Source organism: Rhinopithecus roxellana, chromosome 14 (genome assembly GCF_007565055.1).
Source record: "Rhinopithecus roxellana isolate Shanxi Qingling chromosome 14, ASM756505v1, whole genome shotgun sequence".
NCBI lineage: Eukaryota > Metazoa > Chordata > Mammalia > Primates > Cercopithecidae > Rhinopithecus > Rhinopithecus roxellana.
Window position 1 is genome coordinate 19,790,398 of NC_044562.1, and position 15,025 is coordinate 19,805,422.

General features: G+C 42.8%; 1 protein-coding gene across 1 annotated transcript in view; it reads left to right on the forward strand.

Annotated features, from left to right (window-relative positions):
- Positions 1 to 15,025, forward strand: part of DNER (delta/notch like EGF repeat containing) — a 366,185-nt gene that overhangs the window by 164,242 nt on the left and 186,918 nt on the right. Inside the window, exon 5 of the mRNA XM_010370769.2 lies at positions 10,992 to 11,137. Within this exon, the coding sequence (XP_010369071.2) occupies positions 10,992 to 11,137 (146 nt within the window). The remainder of the gene's footprint in view (positions 1 to 10,991; positions 11,138 to 15,025) is intronic.

Below are 15,025 nucleotides of genomic sequence, written 5' to 3' on the forward strand. Positions count from 1 at the left end.
TTTTATGGCTGCATAGTATTCCATGGTGTATATGTACCACATTTTCTTTATTCAGTTTAGCATTGATGGGCATTTAGGCTGATTCCATGTCTTTGCTGTTGTGAATAGTGCTGCAATGAATGTACACATGCAAGTGTCTTTATAATAGAACAATTTATATTTCTTTGGGTATATACCCAGCAATGGATTGCTGGATCAAATGGTATTTCTGTCTTTAGGTCTTTGAGGAATTGCCACACTGTCTTCCACAGTAAGCTTTCATTTTCTTTCCTCCATTTCGACTTTGTTTCTCTGTATTAATTTCCTTTTTTTTTTTGTCTCCCTCAGTATCTATCTTATGGTTTGATTTTCTTTTCCCACCACCATGCTTAGTCTTTCTTCCTCTTTTCCTCTCTCTTCTTCTGTCTTTTCTTCTTTCTTTTATAAATCTCTTATTTCTATTTCTCTTTCTCGCTTGTAATTCACAGCAGGCTTTATTGAGGCACCTTCATTGCCTCCTATGCGGCACCAGTTCTTCAGTCTAAAAAGACCATGGAAATGCAGGTGTTGACAAAAACCCATTCCCCATTCTCAAACAGCTTTGTAAATGCATCCCGACTGTCACTCTCATTGCTGCTTTACCAGTTTTTGTCTCTGATCAGTTGGCCTGTGGATCTTAGAATTCTGAGTGTGAAGACAGGCCTTTCTATACAGACCTCTATGCAGCAGCAACTATGCTACGTATATTGACTTCCTACCATTAAGGAAGAGAAAAAGAGTGAGCACGTGCTCTGCATTTCTTATAAAGTGTGTTGGAAGTGTCCATCAGTTTGAGTGCTGTGTCAAAGAACTCACACTGGCTTTTCAACAGCTCTCAAATGATCACTCTTTTACAAAACCCCAAAGAACTCCCTTCTTTCGAATGAATTCCATTTCATTTCAGATCCTTCCTGCTGCCCCTTTGTAAGGGGCACAGTTCCTGCTCTTGGCTTGTGGAATTTCCTGAGGGCTACTTTGCTTCTGACCCAGCTGCAGTTTGATGAAAGTTAAATCGAACAGTATTACTTTTCATTATGAGGAAATACAGGCATTTCCCCCTAGATGTGATCAAAGGGAGGTACAAACAACTTACTGAAATTACACTTTTACCTGGAAGGAGCGCCCAGCCAGTTTTTATTGTGTGAACAGCACATTGCTGCAAATAACATGCTTGTCCTGTTGATCCACTTTAGGGGATTAGGTAAAATAATTAGGAGTTACGTGGTAACGTGTGACACACAGTTGCAAAGACTGAATTCTGTAATCATCTATTAACAGATTTTAGGACCAAAATACAGTCTGAATAAGCAAATAAAGCTCATATAGAAACCATTTTCAGAGGTGTCTCTGAGAACTTCAGAGGTTTATGATGAACTTGTGAATATCAATTTTGTCTAAATATCATTTCGTCACCTGGATTTCAAAAATAGATGAGTAAAATATGCTCATTTTAGATGTTCATAAGGTTGCCTTTAATTCAAGGTGATTGTTACTTTAATAATAATACGCATCACTCGTGTGACTTAGATTAGTTTTTGTACCAGACCAGTGGTTCTTCACTGGAAGGACACATCAGAATTTCTTAGGGCATTTTTCACAAAAGCATGCCTTCCAGGGACTCATCCAAGACTACTGATTCTGAATCACTTGTATTGGAGCCTGGAAATATAGACTTTGAAAAATCCCCCGCAAACTTTTGAAGCCACTAGTTTCAACACTAGTTAAGAACTACTACTTTTGCCTGAAAGTCTGGAGTGGCAGAAACCAAGGGTGACTTACCTTTGTAACCTTAGAATCTACAGCGGTGTCTTCTTGGTGGGTGTGAGTTCAGTAAGTGTTCATCAAGGAAATGGAAGCAAATTATCTAGAAAATGATGTCTTGTATATTTTTAACTACACATTCATTTGTATTATTGCTGGCTAAGTATAATAGTTAAATAGGACTTTAAAACTAATCATTGGAAGAAAGCCTTGTCTGTAACATTTTAGACCATTATGCGGTCTAAATGCTTAGTGAGTAGATGAAGATGATATAGATCTTAATAAATAATTTAATGTGAAACTAGAGAACAAAGCAAAGGTATGAAAAATACTTTTATAATAACTGATATCTGACTTTATCTTTATTATTTTATGTGTAAAAGTGTTACTTGGAATAAGAACTGGTAGCATCCCAACATTCTAGCAGGCTCCATTTCTCTATCAAAGGTAATCACCAGCTGGTAAGCAATTTTTTTTTTTTTAATGAAAACTGGAATTTGTACATCCAAATGATTGCTGTTCTTCAAAGTGGACATATTGGATGATAAGACATTCTAAAAACTCCTATTTGGGAATTGTCTTTGCTGCTTCGGCTATGAATGTACCTGTATCTTGACTCCTGACTCACCACTTCTCTAAGACTTGTCCCTTGCCATCAAGGAAGCTCCAGTAAAGGTGGTATAAGAAGCCACCCAAGATGCAAAATGATCAGGAACAGGTACATGATGTTTTATGCCTGAGCAGAGATGGACATGGTAGAGCTCAGAATGGGCTCTATTCATGGTAGAGCTCATGAATAAGGTGGGCTCTGAGCTGGATCTCAATGGCTGTAACACTGGAAGAAGGAGGAGTATTCTAGACAAAGGGGCATTGTGGAAATGTTTAGAGAGTTGGGGTGAGCAAGATGTGTAAAGGTGGCTGGGAGGTGTAAGGTGTCTACATGGTTCAGGGCCATAAAGGAGGAAGTAGGAAGCACCACAGAAAAGGCACTTTTGCCTAAATCGTTAATTTCCTTACTTCCCAAAGTCAATTTAAATAAACTTTTCAGTAAGAAATCTTAGGAAGAAAGCAACTAGTTCTCTTTGGACATAAAATACCACTCTGTGTCAGAGCTGTGGTGCTGTGGTGCCTGTCTTTACTGAGACACCAAGAGACATTTGTCTCCTAATGCCCTACTCGAAGTTGAGGAATGTCTCCACTCACTCTGACTTTTATTAATCTCCTATCGTGACCTTGCTGCCCATGAATTTCCTTCCTTCCTTCCTTCCTTCCTTCCTTCCTTCCTTCCTTCCTTCCTTCCTTCCTTCCTTCCTTCTTTCCTTCCTTCCTTCCTTCTTCCTTTCTTTTCCTTTCTTTTCTCCCCTCCCCTCCCCCTTCTCTTCCCTTCCTTTTCTTTTCCTTTCTCAGGGTCTCACTCTGTCAGACTGGAGTGCAATGGCACAATCAAAGCTCACTGCAGTCTCCCCTTCCTGTGCTCAAGTGATCCTCCTGAGTAGCTGGGGCTATAGGTGTGTGTACCACCACGCCCAGCTAATTTTATTTATTTATTTATTTATTTATTTATTTGTTTGTTTGTTTGTTTGTTTATTTATTTTGAGACAGAGTCTTACTCCATCACCCAGGCTGGGGTGAAGTGGCACGATCTCATCTCACTGCAACCGCCTCCCAGGTTCAAGCGATTCTTGTGCCTCAGCCTCCCAAGTGGCTGGCATTACAGGCACATGCCATGATGCCCTGCTAATTTTTGTATTTTTAGTAGAGATGGGGTTTTACCATGTTGGCCAGGCTGGGCTCGAACTTCTGCCCTCAAGTGATCTGCCCACCTCAAAGTCCTGGGATTATAGGCGTGAACCATCATGCTAGGCCATTGTAAAATTTTTTTCTAGGGACAAGGTTTCACTATGTTGTCCAGGCTGGTCTTGAACTCCTAAGCTCAAGTGATCCTTCAGTCTCAGCATCCCAAAGTGCTAGGACTACAGGTGTGAGCCACCATGCCTGGCTGGATTGAACTAGGACTACAGGTGTGAGCCACCATGCCTGGCTGAATTGAACTAGGACTACAGGTGTGAGCCACCATGCCTGGCTGGATTGAACTTCTTACTGCTTTTTTGAATCCATCTTCTGCCTGTTAAAAACATTCCTGACACTGATGTAGGACTTTGCAGATACTCTGTCTCCAGATGCTCCCTGGGACATTAAGTGCAGGGTGACTATATTGTCCCATTGCCTGGGAGAGTCTCACTTTATACCTGTGTCCAGGCATAATTATAAAAAGTTGTATTTTGAAAGCTGTCTTAGTGTTGAAGATAAATTCTATGGTCAGCATACTTGGGTTATTATTCCTACTCAACACATTTCCAGCACCTTGTCTTAGCACCTTTTATGAGTAATGCAGGAATGTTTCTCCTAGATAATTGAGGTGTTGATCATACGTTGTTCATTTACATTCCAGGCTGGCTAAACTCATAGCTATGTCTTCCTCTGTCCCAAGGAGAATCAGGGTAAATGTTGTTTCCCAAAGCCTCAGTGATGGGATTTGAGGGATCCCACAGGCCTGAGACAAACCCTAGACAATTATGAACAGAGTTGTTATCGTTTGCAGTTTTCTATTTTCTCAACCAGTATAGGGCCCACAGGAGAAACTGGCATACACACTAGAGATTGAAGTGTGGAGGAACCTGTGGCTTTTCACAAGGTGTTTGCCTGGGGAACCTATGTCACTTAGGAACCCACCTGCACTGGCATGGCAGCCAACATGGGCAGGCCGGACATGTCAGGTCCTCACTCAGCATGGTTACTCGGGTTCTTCCTTGATGGATTCCCTTCACCAATTGGTTTGTTCCATTTTGGGTCTTATCCCTGTCCTTTGTCTTGTCCTCACTGCTCCCCTGTGTTCCTCTGCCTAACACTCATGAGATGACATCTTCGCAGGGCTTCCTTCTATGTATGAGTGCCTCTGATTTCCTGACTTTGAAAAGGAGACACTTGTCTCCTAATTCTGCATAGAATGTGGGGAACTGGCTTAGCTTTAACAAGGCTTGACTGAATGCCCAGAAAATACACAAGTACAACGCAGAGCTCAATTGACCACAGTTACTAGAAGCAGTTCTGAGAGCTAGAGGACCTCATCAGATTTGTGCCAACCCACTGGCACCAAAGGGATCTCCAGGAATCATTGCAACTCAGATTCCCATTCAGAAGGAACAGATTTCTTTTGCTCCTCAATTCAAAGCCTGCTTTATTTTTTGCCCTAGGATGGCCCCTGTTCAGCATGGTAGATGGTGGGTATCTACTCTTCCTCACCTCTAGCATGCGATGGCCCGGATGAGGTAACCCTGGTGGTTCTTCATGCATTGGTGCATTTCCAAAGCACTTGGCCACAGCAATTGATTTCATCCAGGTGGCCTTGTCACAAGCCCGAAACAATAGCTTTTTATAGTCCTTTGGCCAGATGAAGGAGAAGGTGGGGTCTTGCTCCTCTCCTCCCATAGTCCAGACCTGGCTTTTTGAAGCTCCAAAGCCACACAAAACAGTATAGGCAGATGATGGTATGGATCCCAATTTAAGAGAACCCCAGTTGTATTCGTCAGTTTTCACACTGCTACAAAGACATACGCAAGACTGGGTAATTTGTAAAGGAAAGAGGTTTAACTGACTCACAGTTCGGCAGGGATTGGGAGACCTCAGGAAACTTACAATCATAGTGGAAGGGAAGCAAACATGTCCTTCTTCACATGGTGGCAGCAAGTAGAAGTGCTGAGAAAAATGGGGAAAAGCCCCTTATAAAATCATCAGATCTCAGGAGAACTCACTCACTATCAGGAGAACAGCATGAGGGTAACTGCTTCCATGATTAAATTACCTCCCACTGCATCCCTTCCACCACACGTGGGGCTTATTGCGAACAACAATTCACCATGAAATTTGGGTGGGGACACAGCCAAACCATAGCACCACCCTCCAGATTTCTTTCATAGGAAGCAGATGGTTCTACAGATTTAATATTATTGGATCTCAGCCTGAAACACCTGCCTGTAGGTTAAGTCCATCCTTCAGGACTTCAGGACTGCCTCAAGGACCATGTGCATTCTTCCTGAATCATGGCTGCAAGGTTCACTGGGCTTCCAGAGTGGTCCCTCAAGCATGCGCTGCCTGTCCCATAGACACTCCTGCTTTTACCCTGGAAGGTAGAGGCTCTTCACAGCCTTCTGAAAGGTAGATCCATTCTTCTTAGTAACCTTCATTGTATGACTTCATTGTATGACTGTACTTTAAATTATGTGTATGTATTCCACACATCTCTATTACATTTCATAAAATACACACTGCATGTATTCATATATACATATTTTATTTATTTATTTATCTATCTATTTATTTATTTATTTATTTATGAGATGGAGTCTCACTCTGTAGCCCAGGCTGGAGTGCAGTGGTGCAGTCTCCATTCACTGCAACCTCCGCTTCCCGGGTTCAAGTGATTCTCCTGCCTCAGCCTCCCGAGTAGCTGGGATTACAGGCACCCGCCACCATGCCCGGCTAATTTTTTGTACTTTTAGTAGAGATGGGGTTTCACTATGTTGGCCAGGCTAGTCTTGAGCTCCTGACCTCGTGATCTGCCTGCGTCTGCCTCCCAAAGTGCTGGGATTACAGGCATGAGCTACCACACCCTTCCTTATTTATGCTTTTTGGATTTGCCTAGGTGCAGTGGCATGATTTTGGCTCACTGCAACCTCTGCCTCCTGGGTTCAAGTGATTCTCCTGCCTCAGCCTCCCAGGTAGCTGGGATTACAGGTGCTCACCATCACGCCTGGCTAATTTTTGTATTTTTAATAGGGATGGGGTTTCACCATGTCGGCCAGGCTGGTCTTGAACTCCTACCTCAGGTGATCCACCTGCCTCTGCCTCCCAAAGTGCTGGGATTACAGGCGTGAGCCACTGTGCCCGACCTATATATACTTACTTAATGTAGGCACTTCCTATTGTTTTTAGAGGCTCAATCTGTTTTCAGAAGGGTTTTTAGTCATCGTAGGTATTTGTGGTATCATTTTTATATCTTCTCCCAAAGATATAAAACAAACAGAAAAGACAAACAGAAATAGCTGAGAGGCCGTGAGAGAAGTCTTACATTTATGAAAACTTTGAAAAGAAGTATGAGAAAGGAAACAATGTAGGAAGTCTATTTTGACTTTTTAAGCCAAATTTCTCAACATACCATTCTCTTTAAAAGTATGATGAGCGAACCTGACTGTGTCAAGTAGTACTTTGAGTAAACCTGTGAAAACAGGCTTTAGGAGTGTGCAACACCTTATTGTGCAAGGACTTCCACACTGAGAACATTGAAAATGTTTGGGAAGTTTTGCTAATTTGTTGCCAATAGAAGCAGCATGTTTTCAAGTGACTGTTAGTTAATGAGGTGATGCGAGGTACCATGCAAACGAGGTGAATCAACATGGGCTCTGTTTCTAGCCAGTTAGTTATTACTTCTTAATGCAATATACTTATTTATTTATTTATTTTTTGAGACTGAGTCTCGTTCTGTCACCAGACTGGAGTGCAGTGGCACAATCTTGGCTCACTGCAACCTCTGCCTCCTGGGTTCAAGCGATTCCCCTGCCTCAGCCTCCCGAGTAGCTGGGACTACAGTCACACACCACCATGCCTGGCTAATTTTTTTCTATTTCATTAGAGATAGAGTTTCTCCATGTTGGCCAGGATGGTCTCGATCTGCTGACCTCATGATCTGCCTGCCTTGGCCTCCTAAAATGCTGCAATTACAGGCATGAGCCACTGCGCCTGGCCAATGAAATGTACTTATAAGAACAAATGGTGAGGAAACGTCTAGAGAAGGTGACCACAAAGTCATTTTGGGACTGTGTATTCTAGATTTCAGGATACTAATATTTTCTTAACCTGTCAAAGCCTGTTTGAAGTTGTGATGCCTGAACTATGATAATCTAAATAAAAAATTTGGTTACACAATATTTAAGATATGCATAAAATTGGCTGGGCATGGTGGCTCATGCCTGTACTCCCAGCACTTTGGGACGCCAAGGTGGGAGGATCACTTGAGGCCAGGAGTTTGAGAACAGCCTGGCCAACATGGTGAAACCCCGTCTCTACCAAAACTACAAAAATTAGCCGGGTGTGGTGAAACGTATATGTAATCCCAGCGACTTGGGAGGCTGGGGCACGAGGATTGCTTGAACCTGGGAGGCAGAGATTGCAGTGAACCAAGCTTATGCTGCTGCACTCCAGCCTGGGCCACAGAGTGAGACTTTGTCTCAGAAAAAAAAAAAAAAGCGTAGAACTATGGAAATGAGTATAAGATTTCATTGTATACAAAATTTAATAAATGTTTTGCAAAATTTGCTCTCTATTATTATTATTATTATTATTGTTATTATTATTATTTTGAGACAGAGTCTTGCTCTGTCACCCAGACTGGAGTACAGTGGCATGATCTTGGCTCACTGCAACCTCTGCCACCCAGGTTCAAGCGATTCTTCTGCCTCAGCCTCTCAAGTAGCTGGGACTACAGGCGCACACCATCATGCCTGGCTAATTTTTGTATTTTTAGTAGAGACGGAGTTTCACCATATTGGCCAGGCTGGTCTTGAACTCCTGACCTCATGATCCACTTGCCTCTGCCTCCCAAAGTCCTGGGATTACAGGCATCAGCCACCATGCCTGGCCTATATTATTAAGAAAGAAATAAAATATTATAGGCTGGCTGTGGTGGCTCATGCCTGTAGTCCCAGCACTTTGGGAGGCCAAGACGCGCAGATCACTTGAGGTCAGAAGTTCAAGACCAGTCTGGCCAACATGGTAATACCCTGCCTCAATACAGAAATTATCCAGGTGTGATGGCAGGTACCTGTAATCTCAGTTACTTGGCAGGCTGAGGCAGGAGGATCACATGAACTCGGGAGTTGGAGGTTGCGGTGAGCTGAGGTTGTACCACTGCACTCCAGCCAGGGCAACAGAGTGAGACTCTGTCTAAAAATAAAATAAAATAACAGTATGGAAATGAATATAAGATTTTTTTTTGCACACAGGATTGAGTGTTTTGTGATATGTGCTCTATGTATTATTAATAAAGAAATAAAATATATAGGTGGTCAGAAGCTCCGTCTTCCTGGCTACCCCCATTTCCCCCTATCCTTTTCCTGAGTTTGATGTGTTTCTTTCCATGCATCTTGGTATACTTTTACTGTGTGTATACATATGTGTAACAGCGTTTCTTAATGCTTCATAGATTTCAATATTTATATAAGTATAAATAACGTTGAGAAAAAAGCAGTTTGCTAAAAGAATTCTTCATACATTCTGACAGCTGAGCATTTGCTGGTTTTATGCATTATAAATTTCATTTTCAAGCCTGTGTCTTGTCTACTGTCTTTTTCTATGGTAGCTATGTACATATAATTTAAAGTTGGGTAAAGTTAAATTGATTATTCTTTATGGTTATTATTTTGCATCTTGTTTAATAAATCCCCTGCCTTCAGATCAATGAAATGGCCCCCTATATTTTCCACTTGAAGTTTTAAAGTTTTTTTGTTGGTTTGTTTGTTATTTACGTTTTTTTTTTTTTTTTTTATTTAAGTTCTGGGTTACATGTGCAGAACGTGCAGTTTTGTTACATAGGTATACACATGCCCTGGTGGTTTGCTGCACCCATCAACCCATCACCTACATTAGGTATTTCTCCTAATGCTATCCCTCCCCTAGTCCCCCACCCTGTGTGTGTGATGGTCCCCTCCCTGTGTCCATGTGTCCTCATTGTTCAACTCTCACTTATGAGTCAGAACATGTGGTGTTTGGTTTTTGATCTTGTGATAGTTTGCTGAGAATGGTGGTTTCCAGCTTCATTCATGTCCCTGCAAAGGACATGAACTCATCCTTTTTTATGGCTGCCTAGTATTCAATATGTGCCACATTTTCTTAATCCAGTCTATCATTGATGGACATTTGGGTTGGTTCCAAGTCTTTGCTATTGTGAATAGTGCCGCTGTGAAGGTTTTTAGTTCGCATTTAGCTCTTCAAGGCATCTAGATTTACTTTTGTATAGTGTGAGGTGTGAGGGACCCAAACGCTACTCTTTTTCCTGATAATGGAACCCATTTCAGTTGCCTTAGAATCAATTCTTTTCTTTCTCTTTTCCCCACTAGTAGTCCCCTTGGTCTTACAAATGTTTTGTTGTAGAACTATCTATGAATGTGGCTTTGTAATGATGAGGCTTTTTAACTTTTACTCTTGACAGAGCTGAGGAAACCTTTTTTTATCATATTCATGAATTTCGATATTTTGTTTTAAAATTAAAAATTAGATACAAATGAATGTTCATATGAGAAAAAAATGCTCACTTAGTGAAAATAATCATTGATGCAAAAATACTTAAAATATTTATTTCTCCCAGTTAGAGGCTATATGTATTCATCAATTTATTCCATATTTATTGCTGCCTAGTATGTATGAATAGCTGCTCTAAGACATGAAGATCATTCAGTGACAAATACTGGTATGTCAATGATACTGCAATCCATATTCAACTATGATTAGTCCGAATTTATTAGATGGCTAAAACTGTATGGCTTAACTTGATACTGTGGAGTCAGATGGTGATCAAGTAACATGAATATCTTATCAATTATCAATAAATGCAACAGAGAATGTGTACCCATGCTGCATGCCCACTCCAAGAGGACTGAGACTAGGGCAGGTGATAACTGGGTGTGGCCTTTGAAGATTTCCAGCATTTGTGACTCCAAAGTAGCCAGGAGGAGGAGGAGGACTTGGGTAGTGCAGGTAAGCTGCTTCTTGGTAGAAGCCTGGGGTTCCAAAGCAGAGATTGAATTCTAAGATGCCGGTACAGGGATGGAAATGAGAGACAAAGCAGCCCTCCGAGGGCAAGGGCGGGAGCAAAGCGAAAGGATCCGAGGTGGTTGCTCAAGCGCCTGGTGCTGATTTTGCTTGGCCTTAGGTGTTTCTTGTGAGGCTTAGGAGGACCAGCCTGCCCTGAAGTCCTGAGGTCTCAGTGGATGGTGGTCGTGCACTTTATTCCCTTGCCTCACTGCGTTTTGTTTTGTCAGACTTGAGTGCTGCCTACACTAAATTCATAATCTGGTAGAAAAGCTGTTGGTAAAGCTTTCAACACACTGCCTTTAAAGAGGAGACACTTGACAATTTCCTTTTGCCTCATTTTCTTTTAGGTTTTGTGAATGATTCTGTGACTAAGTCTATTGTGGCTTTGCGCTTAACTCTGGTGGTGAAGGTCAGCACCTGCGTGCCGGGGGAGAGCCACGCAAGTGACTTGGAATGTTCAGGAAAAGGAAAATGCACCACGAAGCCGTCAGAGGTAAGGGGATGCCTGGCAGCATGCAAATACATATATTTACCTGAATAAATACATAAGTATGTATGTGTTCTTACCCCTTTCATCCTTGCTCTCTCTCTCTCTCTCTCTCTCTCTCTCTCTCTCTCAAGCCAAGTTGAGATATACATTCCTTTTTTTTGGTTTTGAGATGGGGTCTCGCTCTGTTGCCCAGGCTGGAGTGCAGTGGTGTGATCTTGGCTTACTGCAACCTCTGGCTCCTGGGTTCAAGTGATTCTCCTGTCTCAGCCTCCCAAGTAGCTGGGACCACAGGCATGCACCACCATGCCCTGCTAATTTTTTTTATTCTTTGTAGAGACAGGGGTTTCGCCATGTTGGCCTGGCTGGTCTGGAACTCCTGGCCTCAAGCCATCCCCCCGCCTTGGCCTCCCACAGTGCTGGGATTACAGGCATGAGCCGCTGTGCCCAGTCCAATAGATAAAATTTAACCATTACAAGATTCTGTCTATTTTTCTAATTCCTTGTTGCCTCCTTTCAACCCAATTAAATCCCTTGCTCATAAACTTAAGGGAGTAGTTTTAAAACTGAAATGGTGGTTGGACATAGGACATGAGTATTTAGAGACTTCAGGACTGAAGATTTCAGTTTGGGACTCATCTGAATGTGAATGGAATTAAAATCACTGGGATGGGGAGGGTGCACTTTGTACATTAGCAAGAGTGGAAAGGAAGAAAACAAGCGCATGTGCTAAAGAATCCCCCCAAATGTACGGCTTCAATTATATGTCAGTATGCAACATATAGATATTTAAATCTCCATGTGATTTTCAAAGTAATTGTAATAAATTTGTGTAGTGATAGATCCTCTTGCTTTGGTATAAAGTAGAGATTTTGTGAGAAGTAGCGGTCATTATATCCAGTAGTACAATCAAGAGAAATGGAAGAAAGAAAAGGTAAACGCAGTCATTCACTTACCCTTTTGGGGGACTGTTGCGTGCCAATGTGGTAATTTCCTCCTTAGGCTTTGCTTTTCCCTGGCTATGATAATAGAGTTACAGACTTCAGAGGAAAGTAAGAGAAGAAACTGAGAAGAGGCATGGACGAGATGACCCATTACCTTTGCTCTTTGAGGAGCTGGCATCAGAAACACTATGGGGACCCTGAGCCCTGTTCCGCTTTTTCTTCAGCAGATGTGGCCAGGGCATGGGGCAAGGCCCAAATACAGCTTCCTCCTCTGCCTCCTGTTTTCTGTTTCCAGGCAGCAGTTTGGGAGTCAGAAGACCAGAGGACCATAGCAGTCATTGAGGTCAACCTTCATCGGTATAGAACTCCTTTAAAACATACTTTCTTTTTTTTAACAGGGTCTTGCTGTGATACCCAGGCTGGAGTGCAATGGCGCGATCTTGGCTTACTGCAACCTCACCTTCTGGGTTTAAGCGATTCTCCTGCCTCAGCCTCCCAAGTAGCTGGGATTACAGGCATGTGGCACTATGTCCAGCTAATTTTTGTATTTTTAGCAGAGACAAGGTTTCACCATGTTGGCCAGGCTGGTCTCAAACTCCTGACCTCAAGTGATCTGCATGCCTCAGCCTCCCAAAGTGTTGGGTTTACAGGCGTGAGCCACTGCACCTGGCCTAGAGCTTCCTTAAAATATTTTGCAGGTGGACTCCAGGGTCCACCTGAAGATCTCTAACAAGGAAGACTTCATACCTTACAAGGGGGCCTATTCCAGTAGGGGACGTCTATTCCCCTCACCACTCGCTACATCCATCCCCAGCACCTTTTCTTTATTTTCCTTTCTAGTTATATACATATTTCTGTTGGAGTTAATGTTCAGTGGCAGTGGATTCCCAACCCCCAAAAGAGCATGGTTTGTTTGAGATTTTGAGGGTAGCACAGGTAGGTTTTCTTTGGTGATGCCTTCTTGTGGGAATGTCAGCACATTGGGTACTAGTGGACTTTGACAAGTGAGAGGAGGGGGACTGACAGAAAGAATATTGGCAGAAGCTTTCAAGTACTGTTCTGGTCATCTTGGAAAACCTGCGACTTCCTGTTAGCTGTAATATTGCAGCTACTTAAATATAGCATTTTCTGGCCAGGTGCAGTGGCTCACTCCTGTAATCCCAGCACTTTGGGAGGCTGAAGCTGGTGGATGACCTGAGGTCAGTAGTTCGAGACCAGCCTGGCCAACATGATGAAACCCTGTCTCTACTAAAAATACAAAAATCAGCCGGGTGTGGTGGTGGGTGCCTGTAATCCCAGCTACTCAGGAGGCGGCAGGAGAATTGCTTGAACCCAGAAGGCGGAGGTTGCAGTGAGCCAAGATTGTGCCATTGCACTCCAGCCTGGGCAACAAGAGCTGAACTCTGAATCAAAAAAATATAAATAAATAAATAAATAAAATATATAAATATATTTAATAAAAATAAAATAAATAACAGATATATAGCATTTTCCTGTAGGATATTCCTTGGAGGAGGCAGAATGTGGTCAGGAACCCAAAAGCGTAGTGAAAGTGATCATTTCTGCTAAATCTTTGAAGAAGAACACAAATGGAAAACCTAAGCCCAGACTCTCCCTGCTTGTGGGAGTGAGGCGAGCCACTAGAGTGAGACCAGGAGGTGCAGAGCCAGGAGGCTTCTTCCAGGAGGCCAAGCCCGTCATTTACATCCCATGGCCTCCTGTCTCTGCCAGTTTGGACCAGTCTGCTCTTCTTCCTGAAGAGAAACCTCATGTATCAACATACTTTATGGGAAAGAAATGTGAACGACACTCAGTGTTCTTCTATGACAGTCATGGCTAGGGAGGGGTAAAATAACCGGAGAAAACAAGATGAGGCCAAGGAGAACATATTTGATAAGGAGGTGCCAGAAGAGAGGAAGGGTGAGAGACTGAGAAAAGCCACTGGCCCGGGGGTGGAGGAGGGGCAGGCCTTCCTGCCTTCCTGCCTTCCTGCCTTCCTGGTGAGCCTGCAGGGAGGAGGAGGAGACACGCAAATCTTCCCCCAGGCCTTCTCACGCTTCCCAATGAATAATTTTGAGGTCTGATTAGCTCTGAAAAAGTTAATATTGGCACAAGAGAAGTGTCCTATAAGAGGACCCAGAATTTTTGATTGATAAAGTGGTGAGGTTCATTGTGAGCTTTCTTTTATTACGGGTGGCTCTTCTGGAGAAACGTTTATTCTGTAAGGCGGTCATCATGTTATTTTAATGTATGTGTGTTGTGGGCTTCTCTGCAGGCAAACTCTAGCTAGGAGGCTCCGCCTGGAAGCTTCAGATGGACTCATTGAAAAGGCAATAGAGGTAGGTGTGTAGCACCTGGCAGGGAACTTGGCCAGCATTGTCAAATGTGAAAAAAAAAGTGACTCAAACACTGTGGTGAAGAATCCAAATTAGTTTTAGCAGATCCTTTCAGAGGCAGCGTATCTCCATTAGGGGGTAGCAGCTTCTTTGAAGAGCTTCCAGTGCCTTTGGGCTAACACCTCCTCCTTCTGTATTGCCTCCCGGCTCCACCTCAGCTGTTTCTGGTAGAGCCTCTGCTGTCATTGATTCTGTATTGCCCTTCAGTGAATTTAAGGAAGCTGTGGCAATAATCTTATCTGAGCCATTATTATTACCCCTCAGTGACTCTAAGCAAATGATTAGGTTGGAGTGATCATGTCCATTTCATTCTAAGACGCACCACCTTGATGCACACTGTTAAGTTGGAGAGAAATGTCTGGGGGGACTTGAACTCCCTAAGGCAGGAACAGAGGGAATGGAAAATCTGTTTTTTTTTTTTTGTTTTTTGTTTTTGGTGCCTACTTGGGTTCCTGTGACTTTTGTGATTGTTGCAATGGCTGTTTCCATGTCTTAGAAGTAGCTTGCTAGCAATGAAAGACTGTTGTCATCACGTTTTTTTTTTTTTTTCTTTT